General features: G+C 44.7%; 2 protein-coding genes across 3 annotated transcripts in view; one reads left to right on the top strand and one right to left on the bottom strand.

The window, feature by feature from the left end:
- LOC123757202 (uncharacterized) overlaps positions 1 to 21,659 on the bottom strand; it is a 41,158-nt gene that overhangs the window by 5,391 nt on the left and 14,108 nt on the right. The window contains exons 2-5 of one of the 2 annotated variants that reach the window (XM_045740670.2): positions 11,976 to 12,181; positions 3,171 to 3,370; positions 551 to 686; positions 279 to 395 (exon numbers count right to left, since the gene is read on the bottom strand). In XM_045740670.2, the coding sequence (XP_045596626.2) occupies positions 279 to 395; positions 551 to 686; positions 3,171 to 3,370; positions 11,976 to 12,176 (654 nt within the window). In that variant the 5' untranslated portion in view covers positions 12,177 to 12,181. The remainder of the gene's footprint in view (positions 1 to 278; positions 396 to 550; positions 687 to 3,170; positions 3,371 to 11,975; positions 12,182 to 21,659) is intronic. The other variant, XM_069323634.1, reaches the window with a different exon arrangement.
- LOC138364341 (uncharacterized) lies at positions 12,175 to 12,642 on the top strand. The gene has a single exon (XM_069323945.1). It carries the CDS (start codon positions 12,175 to 12,177, stop codon positions 12,640 to 12,642), a length of 468 nt encoding a protein of 155 aa, XP_069180046.1.

Here is a 21,659-nt window from a genome sequence, read left to right as displayed (position 1 = left end):
CAGCGGATATAGAAAGTCAATGTTATTAACATGAGTTATAATTATCAAGTCTGTACATCTTTTGTGTGATCAAAATTGGAATATGCAGCGGTTGCATGGTTTCAAGGCGTCATATGACAAAGTACTGTACTAGGAAGAGGGGAAACCACGAGTTTTCCTGTATTTCCTCTTATCCTGTAACGACATTTATATAATTACACTTGGGTAATTACAAACTACTAGGTAATTAGTGCTAGGTGGTTACTATTGGAGAGTGAGTTCTGGTTAGGCTCACTGACCTTCACTAAGCCCTGGACCTTGCCAGGCAGAGAGAAGATGTCAATATTCTTGACCATGTCGCCCACACTCTTGTAGCCGAAGAACTGTAGGATGTTTGCTAGCCACGATCCACCATCCTGCAGGAAGAAAACACAAGTTGATTATCCTAAAAGCACGTGCTCATTCATCTTCTGGGGCTTACCTGAGGTTTTTACTCACCATTTACTCACTCGCTGCTAATGCTCAGTTAATGCTCACTTACTCTCCTCCCGAGGTGCACTCACTCACTAACCTGAGACTCTGGCTTGGTGGCTCCCTGTATTTCGTTGTTCTCAATGGCGTTCTGGTTGGTATGTGTGTCTATCTTCCGATGGGCCACTGGTGTCTGGCGGTCCGCCGCCCGGCCCTCCTCTGTAGTCTCCTCACACCTGACAAACACATACATTATATGTGTTATACATACGACTGCAGTCTTGTGATGATTTATCGTCTATATAAAGTTAATAAATACCCGCGTGTTGGTCTTGGTTAAAATCCATTAGCCATTTCTCCGACTTTTCTGGAGTGTTTAGCTGATTTTGTAATGTACTGAAGTGCACCCCAGTCGTGATCCTTCTCATTCAGGATCATCAGCAAACACTGATGTGAATAAACGTGTTTTCCTCTATTAGATGATTTGTGTATTCTAGGAACAGGATGGGGGACTGATACTAATCCTTGTGCTGCTCATTACCTCTCGTCATCCTGATCTCTCTCTCCTCTCATGGTAGCTTCCTGCCTCCTTCCTATAAGGTACACTTAACATAGTTAAGAACTTCCCCGAGATAGGAAATGTATATGTTTATCTCTCAGAATGTTCGGTAATATGTTTATTGGTTGTGATGTGTGTATATGTATGTATTAACACGATGTACTGAACGGGGTGAGAATAGCTTGAGCTACCTCATCCCTTTGTGTGTATTTTACCTCAATAAACTTATTTCAATTTTCCCGAGATGTCAGCATAATTTAGTTATGCTGACATATTATTCCTCACAAGCGACACGGAAGTCGCTTGTGAGGAATATTATCAGTCTGCGATACCATCTTCCTCGTGTGTGATTATTGTTGGCGTTGGACTCTTAATATTAAAGTTGGTCAATTTACCTTCACTGAATCCTTATTAATGCTTGAAGACTATGTGGAATACCACAGTGGAGCTCTAGGGAAGAGTTGAGACCTTAGTTGAATACCAGTTAGGTGCTTGTGAAGCCTTTTCTTATTACGAGTATTAGCCCGTCCTCATGAAAAACTGACCAAATGCTCGTTACTCTCCACATATGTCAGTTGCTTAATTTAGAAACTGTACTTGTGGTCGATCTCGAACCCATTTATGATGTGACGACTTGTACTGAATTTTGTAATTAGCTCATCAAGATTGTAACTTGCTTAGCTAAATGAATTGTGGGGTTCAGTCACTGAGCCCATTATGTGCCTCTGTAATCCGTTCCACTACCGCCCACAAGATGGGTATGGGGTGCATAATAAGTGAACTAAACTACTAATTCGTTAATCCAACCATTTATATGACAACATTATATTAAATAACACATTTGTTCAGACTTTCGCCGACTAGCGCATCGCTGCACTCCTGAATGACAGCCGCGCCTCCGTAACTGCTTCACTCACCTACTTCAAATACAATTACCAATAAAACCAAACACTTACCCTAACTTATCCTAGGTCTAAATTGTAATATACAAATATGAATATATATATTCTCGTGAAAATATAGTTTTTGATTACATAGTATTGTACGTTAAAACTAACGAATGTTTCTGAACCTTAAATATCATGCAAGGGATAGAGAACTACTGTGGATAGATACTGCGGGAGAACTACTGTATCTAGCCACTATGATTTGCAATTTTTATGATATACGGTATGTACTGGCTAGTTGTAGCGACCCAGAAGGTCTCAGGCGGATAGAGTAGTAGAGAGTTTGCTATGACGAAGTCTATTATCACTACAAAACAGCATGAAATGTGTTTATCATATTCTGTCACACTACGCAAGTAATCCCTACTCCCCCCCACCCTCCCCTCGGCTTTACCGTTTTATACAGTGTGTGCTATTTGACACATATTTTCCATCGCTGACCAAATGGTCGGGAGGTAAGCGCGGAGACGTTCTCAGCTGTCGACCCTCAGTGCTGTGGTGGAGCTCTCTGCCACACAGCGGTCAGAGAAAGCTGGGCTTGGGGGAGGGGGAGATATCTAGGTGGCACGCACACTGCACATGGCTGCTGGGCGGACTGAGGTGTATTGCAACATGTCTCGCTAGTCTTCCGTAATCAAATCCTTAGCCCCAAACACACAGTATTAGAGTAAATATGATGGGAGTGGCTACGACGCCGACCCTCCCTACAATACACTCAAGTTGGCGGCTTTGTGTCCCCGTCGAGGCCAGAATACAGATGGTGGCCCTACGGTAAATTAAAATAAAACATACTTAAAGAAAATTAACTTCACAACAATACTAACATGGCTACAAATAAGAAAAATCCTGTAAATCAAAACTATTATATTTAAACAATACAATGACAAGGATTGACGAGAAAGTAAAGCGTGATGGACTGCATAATATTAGTCAGAATCACACTAAGAAATCATACTGACGTGATATCATTATGCGAATATCATTGGAGCACTCATGGGACTCGAACCAGCATTTTGGGTCTCCCCAGCTGCACCCTTTAACCCAATGGACCATGATATGCTATTAAGTAATTTAACCTGGAGTTCTACTGAATCCCCTTGGGGGGTTTTGGGGCAAGTGTAACCATCAAGGAAGGCTAAATCTTGGTTTTAAAAGCAGCAAGTCCACACGCTCACTAAATCTTTTTCTCTCTCTCTCCCATCCCTCCTACTAACCAGACAGGGGTGGAGGTGGTATTGCTGCAGCAGACCTGGGCGCTGCGCTGCTCAGAGGCGGGGTACCAGTGCTGGCTCCCGCACACACTGTAGAAGGATGCGGTGTGAGCTGGAAGAGCATCGCACGGCAGTTCCTGGCGTGGGTGGTACTCCTCCAGGATCTGTGGCTGCGTCCTGAACACCTGGTTGAGCGCCACGACCTGCGGAAGATGAACGATTATTATTCACTTTGTTGCTGCAGACGGCCAGGCCACTGAGGCAGGAGGGCGAGAGGCTGGGAACCGAGCGAAGAGAGGCAGTAATAACGCCAAGATAACGCCCTAGAGCTACACAACAAAGATGTCAACAGAAAGATGGAAGAAACCCCACACAAACCAGCGTTAAATATCACTCATTCTCTGAAGTTCGCAGTGATATTCCCTCCTTAGATGCGACAAATGTATCTATCCATTCACCTCAACTATCCTCTCTTATCAAACTTCCCCCGCCCCCCTATCTTAAATGGCTATCTTGAACCATCTCCCCACTCTACCCCTCCCCACACCTGATTTACGACCTACTCAGCCGTTCCAGTATTCCAATCTGGATCAGCTATTCAATCCCCGACCGTCCACAAGTGATTGGCCACCATTCCTTTCCCCTTGACCCATCCCAAATCCTTACTTATCCTGATCCCCTTCCAAGTTCCATATAGTCGTAATGGCTGGGTGCTTCCCCCCCCCCCTGATAATTCCCTCCCTGCTCTAGCGGCCGTCTGGCTCACCAACTATTGTTTACAACCCAGATCCGGGACGAGTACTTGCAAGCAACTCTGGTTCAGTCTACCTCACATCCGGGTCCTCCGCGTCTTCCGCCACCAGCCATCGCTGAATCCACCGACGGTGAATCCACTAACAAATTTGTGCCTTTCTCTTTTAGGTTAGGAGCTACATTTGTTTTTGTTTGCAAACAAGCTTTTAAGAGCAAAAAACTTCCACCAATTAAGAGGTATTACTGGTACACCGGTGAGGTGGTTCGTGTGTTTGTGATTTAGATTTCATGCAATTTGATTTTGATTGTAAGATAGCGATGTTCCAGCCTTTTGTATCTCCGTTTTCTTTAATGGAAGATCTCCCCCCCCCCTTCTTATAGAGAACTGATCTTGACTCAAAGTCACAGCCCCGCTCCTGTGCCAGGTAAGTCCACTACGGGCTCACCATAGCCCGTGCTACTTGGAACTTTGTGTTCCCAGTAGCTGAATCTAAAACAACAACAACAATTGAATCAGATATAGTCAAGCCGGGCACAAAATAATTACTTGAATTTACCCAAAACCCACTAACACTAGTGGCTTCGACGAGGACAGGAAGCTGGCGGCTTGTCAGAGGTCTCCCCATTTGATCTGATGATCTCCCCAGCTGGATTTAAAACTGAACAGAGTTTAGGCATTTAGATAATTAACAGTGAAATTACTGAATATCTGTACAGCCTCTAGTGTTAGTACATTATTGGCTCAGTCACTGATCTAGACTGTGAAGCAGTATCCTCCCCCGCGATAACAGCTTGATGGGTAAATGCAAACTCAATACTGAGAAAAAACAAATTGTACCACTTACGGGCTATTCATGCCCGTGCCACCTCTTAGGTGGCTTAATCTTTATCAATCAATCAGTCTATTTCCATCCTCAATATGCACTGACGCATTCCATCGAGCCAGAATTATGACTATTCCGTCGCAATATTCAGAATTCAGGCTAGAATTAATTTTTTTCCTGAAACATAAAACCCTAATGTTAAATATTTTATGATTATTACTATCATTATCGAAACTTCATTATCATTATTTTTGCATTTATAATTAACACACACACGTTTATTCAAAGTCGAGAGGCGGGACCCAAGAGCCGAAGCTCAACTCTCACAAGCACAACTAGGCGAGTGCATGATGGGAGCTATACAAGTGAGGCCGAGAGAGAGATTTTGATGCCAACTTTACTGATGAAGTAGTGATCCAGCAGGCTGTTCCCACCATGTGACAAGCATACCTGCAGTGTACCTGGTCCATACCTGGAGAGGGTTTCGCAAGTTCTACTACTCCCCGAGCCCGGCCTGGCGACTTGCGATAACTTGGTCCAACAGGCTGTTGCTTGGAGCGACCCGCAGGCCCACATATCCACTACAGCCTGGTTGGTCTGGAACTCCTTGCAAGAAGCTGTCCAAGTGTCTCTTGAATACATCCATCTTCGTTCCGGCAAGCATCAAATGTGTTGTGGTATAGTTGAGCTAGAAGCACACACACCTAGACAACCACCTACACATCCAAGACCTTGATCATCAGTGTGAGAGAGAGAGAGAGAGCGTGAGAGGCGAGAGAGAGAGAGAGTGAGAGGTGAGAGAGAGCATGAGGGGTGAGAGAGAGCGTGAGAGGTGAGAGAGAGAGCGTGAGAGACACTACCACATGAGCGCCCCAACACACACCAGTAACACTCAGTGAGAAGGTGAAGGAAGCAAGGCGCAGGCCATGTCACACAAATAAGTGAAAGTACTACCATTACATCCATGGTAGCGACCATGGCATTTCATCCTCCTCCACTCATGGTAGCTCATCCTTCCCCCACACATCCCCTCATGGCAGCACATCCTCCCCCAGAAATGAGAGATCACCTCCACCTCTTCTCGTGGCGTCTGGAGGAGGTAGAGAGCGTATATACTTTACATTCCTTCCCCTCCTACCCTGCAGGAGCCACAACATGGACAGGAGAAATGAGGCAACACTACCACATGAGGAGAGAGAGAGAGAGAGAGAGAGAGAGAGAGAGAGAGAGAGAGAGAGAGAGAGAGAGAGAGAGAGAGAGAGAGAGAGCGAGAGAGAGAGAGAGAGATAGCAAAGGGCGGTAGGGAGAAACGGCAGAATGGAAAGAAAAGAAGAATAGTGAAGGGAAAGAGGGAGGGAGAATGAAACGAATGGTTGGTACAAGGACAGAAGGGAGGAAAGGTGAAGTGAACCAAGAGTTGTACGGGAGAGAGGGCGAACTGAGGGTATAGGCCTACCTGCGGTACATACTAACAATAACACGATAATAAGCTAAACAACAGCAATTACTGACCATCTTCAAGTAATGACGTTGTCTTAACACGTAACACACACGTGTAACCCCGGGACCAAATGCTCCCTAAACAACCCAGTGATAACACTAGTTTCTTACATTATTTCCATAAAGGGAAAACAAAATGCCATCAACAGAGCACAACACGGCCTTGTTATGGTGGTGTCGAGGACATGTTGAGGACATGAAAACTTCGCTACTTCCCTGCAAACACAAACCAAAACTGTCTCTATTTTCCGCTTGTTACAACTTGACATAAAGTTGTTACATCTTGGCTTAACGTGTTTATGACGTATTAAAACGTTGTTACAACTTGCTAGATTGGTTGTTATAACTGGTTAGGAAGTGTTAAAACTTGTTCGAACGTTGTACCAACGTTATAGTTTCGGTGTGTGTTTGGCGGGTTGGGTATAGGCGCCCTTTTGAGGGTCATTAAGACCACCACAATACCTTAACTGACCAAACAAGTCTACCTTAGTCCTAACATAGTCTAGGGATAAAGTAATTCCCTAAACCTAAATTGTTGTAGCCATGACGACACCCTTAACGGGTGTAAATGGTACTCCCCCCCCCCTCTCTCTCTCTCTCACACACACACACACACCAGTTGATTGACAGTTGAGAGGCGGGATCAAAGAGCCTAAGCTCAACCCCCGCAATCACAATTAGGTGAGTACACACACACACACACACACACACACACACACACACACACACACACACACACACACACACACACACACACACACACACACACACACACACAGGATCCGGGATCCTATTAGGCGGGATCTAAGAGTCAATGCTCAATCCTGCAAGCACAAATAGGTGAGTATACACACACACACACACACACACACACACACACACACACACACACACACACACACACACACACACACACATGTGTCATGGTAACATTCACATTAAAGGTTTTTAATTACAGGAAGTACGTTAGAAATTGCACCCAGCTGAGAGCCTCCAAGCGTAACAACGGCCGGGAGAAAATTCAACTACTCTTAATATTCTTAAGTCTGACCTCCAACCCTATTTTCTTTTAAATCTGTTGTTGCCATTCCAGGCTCCTCTTGAATATCTCTTAAATAATACAAATACTCAATCAATTTCAGACAAAAGCTACGATAAAGGAGGGAACAATCAAAAGCCCATCTACAAACAATCACCGCGTCATTGACAACAGTCGACGTAAACAAGAGCGTGGTGGCGGGACTCCGCCCACTGAATGAATGAAATCACGTTGGTCTTCTTGCCAACACGTGCTCCCATATTTAATTTTCCCTCCCCCCCCCCTTACTTTCTTTTCTGAATTACGACGTCAGCGACTTCCTCCAAACCTTCATCAACCTCTATGTTTTTCTTTTTTTATTGGGGGGGGGGGGGCGAGAACTTTCTCGCCAAAAATATGTATATATTTATTTATATAATCTACAAAATACGTGTACAGCACTAAGTAAAAAAATAAGTCATACATTAACCATGTTTTTTAAATTAATTTGAGCCATATAGAGAGAAAGGAAGGAAAGGAGGGAGAGGGGGAAAAGGGGGGAGAGGTGGAAAGGGGGGAGAGGGGGGAAATGGGGGGGAGAGGGAGGGAGGGAGGTTCTTTCACCCTGATGCTCCTGTTTACCTAGCAGTAAATAGGTACCTGGAAATTAGACAGCTGCTACTGGCTGCACCCAACCACTCGGGGTAGACGGTAGAGCGACGGTCTCGCTTCATGCAGGTCGGCGTTCAATCCCCGACCGTCCACAAGTGGTTGGGCACCATTCCTTCCCCCCGTCCCATCCCAAATCCTTATCCTGACCCCCTTCCCAGTGCTATATAGTCGTAATGTCTTTGTGCTCTCTCCTGACGGACCTCTATTGGAACTATCCAATAGTTCCAATGACCTCTATTGGAACTATCCAATAGTTCCAATGACCTCTATTGGAACTATCCAATAGTTCCAATGACCTCTATTGGAACTATCCAATAGTTCCAATGACCTCTATTGGAACTATCCAATAGTTCCAATGACCTCTATTGGAACTATCCAATAGTTCCAATGACCTCTATTGGAACTATCCAATAGTTCCAATGACCTCTATTGGAACTATCCAATAGTTCCAATGACCTCTATTGGAACTATCCAATAGTTCCAATGACCTCTATTGGAACTATCCAATAGTTCCAATGACCTCTATTGGAACTATCCAATAGTTCCAATGACCTCTATTGGAACTATCCAATAGTTCCAATGACCTCTATTGGAACTATCCAATAGAGGTCTCCGTCGTCCAAGCAAAGACTATGTAAAAGAGGACATTGGACCTCATTTTGACCCCATACCAGGGCTTTGGGAACCAGGTCATGGCCATTAACGAGATAACGACCCTATCTTGAGAGTCATCTTGAGCTTAACGAGCCACAGGGAAGAGTTTGCGAGGTCATTAATCACCGAGGTACTTACTCCCAGTCACAATAACTCCCAAAACACAACAGTGGCTACAATAAGGTCGTCCGTCAACAGGGATTCAGAGGGACTGAACGACCACACTAAACAAGGTCACGAACACCACAAAAAATGACTGGGAAAAGGTCAAAGTCAGAGACCATCACGGAATGTTCCTCTTGAGAGACGTGTAGATAACATGTGCATTTTGTGTAGTGTGTGGAACAGACAGACACGACCTCCATGTCTTGTGCACACTGAGTGTACACTTGTACACCCCTGAAGGTCTAGTCTACACCTTGGTGGTACACACGACTGACAAACACAATGGATAGTTATGATTGTGAGGGTGAGTGAGGGTGAGAAGATGCGTCTGAAAGTTGTTGACTGTATTTGGGTCATACCTCTTCCCCCCCAATCCCCCCCCCATATCCTATACTCCCCCCCTTACACCACACACACACCCCAAGCCCCATCTCCTACACTGCCCCCCTCTATACAATACATACAATACGTAATACATCTGTTATACAATGTATGCACTAATAACCTGAGCTTGTAAAAGCTTAACCACCTTCAGTGGTTACGTGTTTAATATCACACTAGTTTCTATAGAAGCTATCTTGTCCTGTCAAAGATGGAGAGACATAGGTGTATGTATGTATATGTGGATGTGTGTAGGTATGTGTGTTATATGTATATATGTGTGCATTTGTATACAGGGGTATGTGGAAGCTGGTCAGACTTGCATTTCACCTTTGTAAACACACATTACACTGTAAAAAGACACCTCCAACACTGTTTATGTAGGACAGACTGTTACGGACCCGAGCCCAGCGTCCGAGCACGGAGCAGTGACAACCGCGCCATCTGTGGGTCAGCTCCCGAAACACCCTCCGAATGGACGACGCCATCTAGTGAGGACGAGATATACTGGCCACAAGGGCTAGTTTCCCGTCCTGATCAGCTCATAACACAGCCGCTGCTGACCTCTGGTGAGGTGACGCTTAGACAGCAACGCCATCTATGGAGTGGATAGGTGGGCGTTTGTGTCTAAGCCTGTAAGTGAGGTGCCCTAGAGTGTAACTAGTACTGATGACGTGTCTGATTACAGAGTCGACCTGGGACTGCTGTAATGAACGTTGGATCAGTCTACCCAAGGCAGCCGTAGAATCTCCAAGTGTTAGCTGCAGAAGTTGTGAGTCACCCCCCGGATGAACACTGTTGTGTTAGCCTGCCTGTGACGTGGCAGTTGAGGATTTGTCGTACCCGGGGCTGACTGGAGGAGAAGACTAACCACTGGGGTGTTGTGGCGAGGAGAGTGATCTGTGGGATCACACGAGGCTCCTGCCTAGGGCTCGCAACCCTAGTATCGGTCGTGGAGTGGCCTAACCTGTGGAACTGATTGGAACCTGCCAGCTACAGGCTGGATTTGTGGTTGAAGGCCTCCACCACGGTGCCCCCAGTGGAACTGTGATTTGGCTGGCCTGTGGCCAGGGTAGACTCGAGAGAATCGTGATTCATCGTGAGGCCACAAGAGGACCAAGAGCTAAGCATCGTTGAGCACCGTGGAACACTCCGCGTCTTCAGAGGAAGACCAGATTGTATATAATAGTGTTTATACCTCCCCCGTGTGATAAAATATATATTATTTATGGTGACGGTGATAATTATATATTTAAGTTTTTGCCTTTGTCTCCCTTCCCCTTTAATTTACTTGCGTTACGGAACACACCCCTTGAAAGTCACTACTAACTTGGGGCCGGATACCCAAACTCTATTAACATCGGAGAAAGAACCCAATTGCGACCCAAGAGGGCCGTAACACAGACGTAAATCTGTGTGCTTATGTTTGTACGTTAGATTAGCATTTTAAAAGCACTACAGTCACCTTCTGTGGTTGATTGTTCAATACATCACTGAACTATATGTTCATCAGATCTCTCACCCTGTCCATGGAGGACAGAAGAAAATTTTGTAACTAGCTCATCAAGATTGTAACTTGCTTAGCTAAATGAATTGTGGGGTTCAGTCCCTGAGCCCATTATGTGCCTCTGTAACCCTTTCCACTACCGCCCACAAGATGGGTATGGGGTGCATAATAAACGAACGAACGAGAGAGAGAGAGAGAGAGTGAGTGAGAGTGAATGTGTGTGTGTACTCACCTAGTTGTACTCACCTAGTTGTGCTTGCAGGGGTTGAGCTCTGGCTCTTTGGTCCCGCCTCTCAACCGTCAATCAACAGGTGTACAGATTCCTGAGCCTATTGGGCTCTATCATATCTACACTTGAAACTGTGTATGGAGTCAGCCTCCACCACATCTCTTCCTAATGCATTCCATTTGTGTGTGTGTGTGTGTGTGTGTGTGTGTGTGTGTGTGTGTGTGTGTGTGTGTGTGTGTGTGTGTGTGTGTGTTTGTCTGTCTGTCTGTCTGTGTGTGTGTGCGCACGCGCGCGCATTTACCTCATAACAGCGACCAAAGTCATTGTATAACGCGGCTGTCATTTTCTCTTCTAACCTACTTAGCCACGTGGCTGTGTGCCCACCTGACAGCCCCCCCTTTAGAGGAGAGGTGGGGAGGTTATCTTGAGGGGGTGAAGGGGGGGGGGGAGAGTAGAAGAGGGTAAGGGAGGTAGGAATGAAAGGGAAGGGGGTTGGGACACAGAAGAGGGGGAGGGAATAAGTCATTGTGTCGGGGGGGGGGGGGGCAGGAAGCCTGCATGTATTCATACAAGGTGAACACCCCCCCCCCCACCCACACAAGAAGCTGACTAACTCCCCCGTACCTACTTACTGCTAGGTGCACAGAGGCATTAGGTGAAAGGAAATGTGCCCAACCATTCTTGTCCCGCCCGGGATTCGAACTAGGAATTCTCGATTGTGCATCGAGAACGAACCCGACTGTACTACCAGGGCTAGTGGAGGAGGGGGTGAGGGAGAGAGGGAGAAAAGGGAGAGAGAGGGAGGGAGGAAGGGCCAGTGTCGTCGTCCATACTAGACCAAGTAATCTCAGGTCACTAGCCTCTCAGGACACGCACCGTCCTAGTCTATACTGGAGGAAACAAATGCTTACCGCCCTCGCCCCCCCCCCCACACGTCTCGCATTAAATAAATAATAAATAAATATGTTTATTCAGGTAAGGTATATACATACAAGTGATGTTACATTAATGGATTGATATATAGATAGAGCTAGTACATACAATGCCTAAAGCATTACGCCTTATCACGTTACTGAGACAACAATTAACTCCGGCATATACTCACCTCCTCCTCACAGCGCCTCCTACAGTCCTGACTGGCCTGCCGGGCGTCGGAGCAGTTCACCTGGTAGGTCTTACTGGTGGAGAAGGCCAGGTGATCCGGCCGCCATGTTTGTGACGTCACCAGGAAGAGGCCGCAGTGGCAGTGCGCATGCGCGAGGCTGCCCGCCATTCCTATCACCGCTCCCATTAACCACATTAACATGTCTGCTGAAGGAGAACAATTACACATTAACACGTCTGCTGAAGGAGAACAATTACACATTAACATGTCTGCTGAAGGAGAACAATTACACATTAACACGTCTGCTGAAGGAGAACAATTACACATTAACATGTCTGCTGGAGGAGGACAATTACACATTAACATGTCTGCTGAAGGAGAACAATTACACATTAACACGTCTGCTGAAGGAGAACAATTACACATTAACATGTCTGCTGAAGGAGAACAATTACACATTAACATGTCTGCTGGAGGAGGACAATTACACATTAACATGTCTGCTGGAGGAGGACAATTACACATTAACATGTCTGCTGGAGGAGAACAATTACACATTAACATGTCTGCTGGAGGAGGACAATCACACATTAACACAAAACATTCTTCACATCTGAAAGAATTATTGTGTAACATTTTAATGACACATTTAATTGAATGTTGGTAGAGGTCATGAGTAGTTAAGCATATATAGGTCCTAATTGGGGGGTTGAATTTACCGACTATAGGCCTACCGTCCGGTCAGACAGTAAGGACACTGATTAGCGATCGATTTTCTAGAAAAAATGGACAAATTGGATTTTAAAAACGGCATCCGTCAATCATTAACACAGATGTTCTTAAACAGATATATTAGTTCAGCGGTTGATACTCAACATATAGGAATACGTGAGACAGACCCGTCTGTCACAGGGGGTAGTGAGACGGTCTGTCACGGGTGACAGTAGACGGTAGGTATCTTTAAGAGTGAGTGCGACTCCAGATGACACCTTCCAAAGTCACACAAAGTGTTGTCGTAGTTCAACCCGTCTCTGACTCGAGTCCATTCCATCCAGCGGTCGACCCCACGGACGCATTATTAAATTCTTACATGCTGTTCATTCAAAACGGTAATTTTCGCAAATGTAAATATTATATTGGCATATTGTGCATATATATAGGCTTAGGTTAGGTTAGGTGTTTAGGTTCTGTTGGCGATTATTTGTAGTACGTGGGTGAAGTATTTACAACGTTGTGGCTCGAACAAAATTCGTCAGTGAAGCACTTGTTCCGGAAGTGTTCGAACGAAATCAGTTGCGAGTCGTGTGTAAACTGTTTTTCATTCATAAACCATCTGGGAATGAGCGGGTGCATGGAATCACTTTTGGATCTTTGGAGGACGGGCTAGGAGGTTACTAGACTGATTGGATTAAAATCCGCCAGGAGCCGGCGGCTGGTCGGACTGTTACGATATATCGTATCGTGTTATTTCATCGCATAAAGGCACGATTATTTAAGTCATACGTTCATTATTACAGGAAGAACGAGGTTAACAACCATGGAGGTCGTTAACTGTCAGCACGGTATGGCTCGTCCGGTGGCGGGAATTTCTGTTAGCCAATCAGAACCACCGGGCGAGGTAACGTGTGCTGGCCGGAGCATGTGGAGAGACAGACATCTACTCCCCTCCATTGAGTCAACAGGCTGTCGTCGTGTTTGGATGTGTGACCAACGGACCCAACTGTTAGTGTGCTCCACCCTCATGAAGGAAGAGGACCTCGAGGCATGGTCGACGTTCTTGAAAGTTATGGAAGATAACAGCTTTGAGATTTAGAGGTCGGCGTGGAGGTAACGCGCTGATTTTCCTGATAGCGGTACAAATTGCAGGAAAGTAGATGATTTATAAGTGGGAAGATCAATCGGACCAGAGACGACCGTAGCATGGTCGTAGTATCTCTATGTCGTACCTAATAGCCAGAACGCACTTCTCAGCCTACTATTCAAGGCCCGATTTGCCTAATAAGCCAAGTTTTCATGAATTAATGTTTTTTCGTCTACCTAACCTACCTAACCTAACCTAGCTTTTTTTGGCTACCTAACCTAACCTTACCTATAAATATAGGTTAGGTTAGGTAGGGTTGGTTAGGTTCGGTCATATATCTACGTTAATTTTAACTCCAATAAAATAAAATTGACCTCATACATAGAGAAAAGGGTTGCTTTATCATTTCATAAGAAAAAAATTATAGTAAATATATTAATTCAGGAAAACTTGGCTTACTAGGCAAATCTGGCCTTGAATAGTAGGCTGAGAAGTGAGTTCTGGCTACTAGGTACGACATATATATATTTAACTGTACTTGTGTACAATGCACACACACTAATATATATATATATATATATATATATATATATAATGTCGTACCTAGTAGCCAGAACGCACTTCTCAGCCTACTATGCAAGGCCCGATTTGCCTAATAAGCCAAGTTTTCTTGAATTAATATATTGTCTAATATTTTTTTATGAAATGATAAAGCTACCCATTTCATTATGTATGAGGTAAATTTTTTCTTATTAGAGTTAAAATTAACGTAGATATATGACCGAACCTAACCAACCCTACCTAACCTATCTTTATAGGTTAGGTTAGGTAGCCGAAAAAGTTAGGTTAGGTTAGGAAGGTTAGGTAGTCGAAAAAACATTAATTCAAGAAAACTTGGCTTATTAGGCAAATCGAGCCTTGCATAGTAGGCTGAGAAGTGCGTTCTGGCTACTAGGTACGACATATATATATATATATATATATATATATATATATATATATATGTATGTAAAATATTGTATATAAGGTGATAAGAGATATATCCATGATGAAGTTTTATACCATCTTATTTTCTTGTCCTTTGTCAGACCTCAGCACAAAGTGTGTCGCACCTGACAACAGGTCCGGCTGAGGCTGACACCTGTTCAGATTCATGTACCCCGTTGTAGTACAACGAAGCATTAGGATAAACATTCAGAATAAACCTAAATTAAATGTGTTGGGTTGTCAACAGTTCGATCCCAACACAGAACACTTGACGCGTGATCTGTGGTCCCGGGTTCGATCCCGGGCACCGGCGAGAAACAATGGGCAGATCTCTTTCACCCTGACGCCCCTGTTACCTAGCAGTAAATAGGTATCTGGGAGTTAGTCAGCTGTCACGGGATGCTTCTTGGGGAGTGGAGGCCTGGTCGAGGACCGGGCCGCGGAGACACTAAAGCCCCGAAATCATCTCAAGATAAAAAGATTGCCAGGCCAAGATTCATTAAACATTTAAGCAACCACCTTACGAAACCGGTACATCTTTCAACAATCATGGCGGCTTTGTTTACACTTTGTAAACAATTTATGAAGTCTGAAGCTACCCCTAAGCTATTTATATACAACCAACGAGGTTGTTTATAACAATAATAACATTGGGTTCTGAGGTTCCAAACTTGTAAACTGTTCAATATATGTAAACAAAGCCGCCATGATTGAGCAAGATGTACAGGGGCCAGATTCACGAAGCAGTTACGCAAGCACTTACGGACCTGTACATCTTTTCTCAATCTTTGGCGGCTTTTTACAATTATTAAACAGTTAATGAGCTCCGAAGCACCAGGAGGCTGATTATAACAATAACAACAGTTGATTGGCAAGTTTTCATGCTAGTAAACTGTTTAATAAATGTAACCAAAGCCGTCAAAGATTGAGGAAAGATGAACACGTTCGTAAGTGCTTGCGTAACTGCTTCATGAATCTGGCCCCTGATACTTGTACCCCTGTTCCGGCCCAGCCAACCTCCCCCAGCACACGCCAGGTGGCGCCTCGGCTCCCTACGCTGCTAGACCAACCTGTCCTCCTACATAGACCGTCGCATTTCGATCGTATGCGTTACACAAGGCCAAAAATTCCCCCTACTATAAAATGGAAGCGGCTGGCTCAAGTGACGTACTGTCCCGTTTTCTGTTTTGGGTCCTCTAGTAGGCTAGGGGAGACCACTTTAAATTATCCGTTTTCTTAACGTTGTGAAACATTAGAAGAACGGGCTGGATAAACAACACTAGTTTGTTTTTCTGTTACAGAACTGTTCCCGGCAACATGACTGTACCAGGCAATTGGCGAGGATGTGTTGCAGAGATCTGACTCATGTTGACTAATGGCTGAGTGATGTGTTGAAATCTAAAGCGTATTGAGGTGTTTCCTCTCTACCGTCTCATCCCCATTCATTCCTACTTGGCATGAGGTAATTACTGGCAGGAGGGGAGAGGTATGGGCTGGGAGATATGGAGGGGTCGGGGGAGAGAGGTGGGGAGGGGGAGAGAGATGGGGGGGAGGGGGAGGGACGAGGTAAGGGGGGGGGAGCTGCACATTCCTCTCTGTGGGTCACTAACACAAATTATTCTCCACAGACAAGCTCAGAGCACTAGTCCGTGTAAGGGGGGTGGGAGGGGGGATCTTGGTTAGGGGAGGGAGGGTATGAGACGGAGGAGAAAGGAAGATGAAATAGAGGGGAAATGTAGTTAGAGAGACTAAGGGATGGAAGGGAAGAATAATGATGCCAGGCCGCCGCCGCAGACTGAGAGCCACATTAACATGGATGCCGACGGCTCACCAAGCCCCCCCAACCACGTCAACCTCAACCACGTCTCCACACGCCAACCACGTCCTGCCCCCCCCCCCCAAACCGAACCACGTGCCCACACCCTCACCGACGTCTACCTCATGGTGAAGAGCGGAAGAGTTGACAGGGGGACGGGGACGACACAGACGGTGGTGGACGAGGTCGTGGATGCCGCAGGTGCTCTGGCCAGACAACACACCTCTTATACTGGCCCTGGCCCAGGCACCTCCTATTTGAATCCACCCGAAAACTCATTCCTACACCATTTGGTCACCACTTGGTCCGGGAGACATCTCCCGTCACGCAGGGTGCAGTTGCGCCTCCACAGATCTCCAGTATCATCTTTTGATACTGGTAATGGCTCGAAAGGGCCACCACTTACGGGCTATTCATGCCCGTGCCACCTCTTGGGTGGCTTAATCTTCATCAATCATCAATCTCATTCCTACAAGTCTAACCGACGCTTCAAACAACCCAGCGCTGCCCCGTTTATTGTCTTACCGGTAATTTGTACCATAGCTATGGCGGAGGCGAGGGTGGTGGTTGTTATAGATTCAGTTACTCGGAACAAGTTCCAAGTAGCACGGGCTATGGCGAGCCTGTAACTTACCTGGCACAGGAGCGGTGCTCGATGGGATGTGCTCCCTCAGGACAAGTTTATATACACAATGTGGGACAGGAGGCAGGACGCGCCACCTCAACACTCGCTGCTTCCTACCAAAGAAACCACCAGAAATATTTTCCCACTAAGAGACGTGCAATTTACGTACAAATATTTCAGAAATGTCGGTCAAGCTGTTATAGCGTCATTTCTTTTACGTGCACACGCACGCCAACACACACACACACACACAAGAATGTGTACAACACTCTTCGCTGTACAGACTGGGGGGTTGAAATGTCTGGGAACAGTTTCCTAGACAGGAACACGGTGACCCAGTCATTCAAGGGGAAAAAACATGGTGCAATTTTCAGCCACTCGCCAGGCAAAATGACTCCTATCTGGACCGGCTACCGTTATCACCGTATAGCTCCGTTATATCTGGACCAACTACTGTTATCACCATATAGCTCCGTTATATCTGGACCAGCTACCGTTATCACCGTATAGCTCCGTTATATCTGGACCAACTACTGTTATCACCGTATAGCTCCGTTATATCTGGACCAACTACTGTTATCACCGTATAGCTCCGTTATCTGGACCACCCACACACACACACACACACGAGGGAACATTAGTCTCAGTCATGGCCAAAGTAGACAATAAAACAATGTTTATCCTAAACGGGGATAGGATAAGAGCAGTGCGTTTATTTACTCTATTATCGAGGCCATTATCATGCCGTGGGCGAGTCCCAGAAATGTGAAGCCTCGCACAATTGTTCAGGAACTGGACCACAATGTCCTTCAAGCTAAGCAATTTGCATTTGTAACTACATACATACTTTAGTAAGTGTGAATTATTATCCTTTCATTCAGCCGACACCCATCCTGTGTGAGGCGGTGACAAGGTTAGTGATTATTATGAGTTCGCTAAGTCTTATTATTCTTCGTTATATACAAACTTGTGGAATTTGACGATTTGGTGCAATATATCATTTACATTAAGTATGAAGATATTTGTTTAACAGTAATTTTTATTTGTTTTCCTTTGTTTATATTGTATGGGACACTGATTCAGGAAGTGATGATACCTTCCCGCCAATTTCCATTTGGTCAAATCACCCAGATTGATTGATAGAGATTAAGCCACCCAAGAGGTGACACGGACATGAATAGCCCGTAAAAAAATCACCCAGAGGTACTGCAAACTACATTAATAATTGAAAGCTAAAGTATTATTTACATATTTCATTATTACAGTCATTATTATATCATTGCTGTGCTAAATATCCTTTTCAGAAAAATAGTAATAATAGGGATGAAAGCCTATTGATTCTCCAAAATAAATTTAGTTTATCCCAGTACTAGCATTATACCTAATTAGGCTTCAAATATAACATCAAATATATTACTCGTGAAAATCACACACAGCACCGCTCCTGTGCCAGGTAAGTTACGGGCTCACTATAGCCCGTGCTACTTGGAACTTGTTCCGAGTAGCTGAATCTATAACAACATAATACTCGTAAATCATTAACAGAATATAAACTGTACACACATTTAGATCATCATACAGCAGCCTCGTATCTTAAGATAACTCCATTATACCATTCTGTTTGTAATCTGATTTTCCCAGATCAATGACTCTAACCGAGGCTGCTCCAATCATCAAGTATTCTCTAGCGAGACTCGCTACTCTCTCCTAAACGAGGTCTCGCTCATATGAGCCGTAGTTCACTGCTTCAGCGACTGATACCCACATTTATATTCTATCCAAGAGGCAGCTAGTCAAGCCACATTATGGTATAATTATATCTATAATACATACGACAGTGTGTGTGATCTTCCTGTCCGAGTCAATCCGTGTAAGCAATACTGATATATAACACTGTAGAATATCAAGTCATAATTAACTTCTCGATGTTAAACTTCTTCCCCCCAAAGAGTTTTCATTTTAACTCCTCAAAGTTAATTAACAGACCTTACACCAAGCACCAAATGTACCAATAAGCCGAGATTCGTAGCCTAATATACCGTGTATCTTCACAGATTTTAGTATAGTCCTGAATAATATTTAGCACTAAAGTATACTCATTGGTTGGTTAGTAAACTACTCTGGTGGCTTAATCAAAAGCTCCTAAAGTGATGGATTTAACCACACTGCTAACCAAACCAATCAGACTCCTGTGGTGGGCTTAAATATCAAATCCAGCGGTTGATTGGTTTGGTGTTGGGCCTAACACATCAAGATAATCGGTAAACCCGTCCATACCCTACAGGTAGGGGCACGGCGCCCAACTTTCTCTTCTATCTTGGTTCTTTTCTGTCTGTATTTAGACCTTGGGTCAGGGGACACACTCCCCGTCACAGCCCTGATCCCCCCTGTCACAGCCCTGATCTTCCTCCTTCCCCCTGTCACAGCCCTGATCTTCCTCCTAACTTAAGCAAAACAAACACCCTTAACCTAGCTAAGGGGTTAAGGGGCTTGTTTTTTTATTTTACACCGTTAAAATTTCGAATAAATCCCAACTGACCACTTAATACATTAAGGCATCATAATATCAAATATACACGAATGGTACATGTATGATACATATATGCTACATGTATTTATATGCATGATACATATGATATACGTACGATATATACTGTACATACACACATATGTATGGTATATATGCATGGTAATCGTTCTCTATATTTGGTACAGATCATTTAACAAGTCGCAAGCTTATGGAATCACTTATTTCTTCAAGTGAATCATGCAAAAGAATTAACAACGGTGACGCAACATGCGCACACACGTGTAACGTTACGCATCAGACTATTTAGTGCCGTCACTCAACTGCTACTCGCCAAAGAACATTAAAAAACGGTTTAAATTTATTATCATAATAGTGTTGGCCCGGTTCATAGTGGCGGAAGAGCGCCGTGTCCGCTGGCGTCAGTATGTTACCTCTTCAAGTTCCAGTGACTGACTTACTGACTTCTAAAGGGTCAAGGATACGCCGTCACCGTACGACACTTTCTCTAACGCTGCCGTAACGGAAACTGATCCAACAACGCCCTGCCAGACGCGATTTTTGTGAAAATCTACTCGAATGTTTGAAAATAATAAGTAATAATGTTTTCCCTTACATTAAAACATTACTTCTCTCTTCCCAAATGATTACAGACGTTTGGATAAAGTTACATCGTGAAAAAAAATCAACAGAAAGTTTCTCCGGAAAAAGCCTATGGTATCCTAACCGGAAACGTCACCATGATTGGTGAGACTTGAGGGGCCTATCAGCCAATCAGAAGACAGCACACATCTACGGACGTTACTTAAAGACTGAATAAGTAGAAAGTAGACATTATTAGGTCACACAATTATGACGTCACCGCCTAACTACTATAATGGTGGGTGATGACTGATGACGGATAACGCTGACAGCTCATGTCTAGATTCCTGGAGTGTTGGCTATCTACAGTACAAAGGACACATCTCCGGGCTGTGTAGTACACAGAGCACATCTCCAGTACACAGGACACATCTCCGGGCTGTGTATAATACAGTAGACATAACTTTAGCCCCCCCCCCCGACCACACATACACCTACCCAGAGTAAGCGGTCCCTCCCTGGAGCCCGACCCTCTAGAAAGCTCATAAGGAAACTTGAAAAGATACAGTGGTTTACAACGAGGCTCGTCCCGGGATTATCAGGGGAAGGGTATGAAGAAAGACTGAAAGGGCTGGACCTAACGACGCTAGGAAAAGAGGAGGAACATGATAGGGACGTACAAAATACTTAGGGAAGATTGACAGTGGAATAAGAGAAAATGTTCACAATGAACACTACAGAACAAGAGGAAAAAGAGAGATGGAAGCGATTGAGAAACAGGGGCCCAGATTCACGAAGCAGTTACGCAAGTACTTACGAACCTGTACATCTTTCCTCAATCTTTGACGGCTTTGATTACAGTTATTAAATAGTTTACAAGCATGAAAACTTGCCAATCAACTGTTGTTATTGTTATAAACAGCCTCCTGGTGCTTCGGAGTTCATTAACTGTTTAATAATTGTAAACAAAGCCGTCAAAGATTGAGAAAAGATGTACAGGTTCGTAAGTGCTTGCGTAACTGCTTCCTGAATCTGGCCACTGAGACGTTAGAAAGGTTTTTACCGTTATAGTACCGAGAACATGGAATGGACTTCAGCTGCTGGCAGATGGAACTCCATTTATACCTTCAAGAGCAGATTTGATACAAAATTAGATCTGCAGTCATTGCATTAGACGACTGTGTCTGGAAAGGTGGGTTCCAAGCGCTAAAGCCCTATCCTATAGGCACAAAAGGTGAGCACACACAGGAGACTAACTGTAGGTCACCACCACTCTGGGAACTGAAGGGCCCAGGTAGTCCCCCAAGACTGGTAGTGGTGGTTACTATTGAGGCAATTGGAGGCAG

This window comes from Procambarus clarkii, chromosome 13 (genome assembly GCF_040958095.1).
Source record: "Procambarus clarkii isolate CNS0578487 chromosome 13, FALCON_Pclarkii_2.0, whole genome shotgun sequence".
Taxonomy (NCBI): Eukaryota; Metazoa; Arthropoda; class Malacostraca; order Decapoda; family Cambaridae; genus Procambarus; species Procambarus clarkii.
The sequence above is the reverse complement of the archived record's forward strand: the minus strand, read 5'-3'. Positions and strand labels throughout refer to the sequence as shown.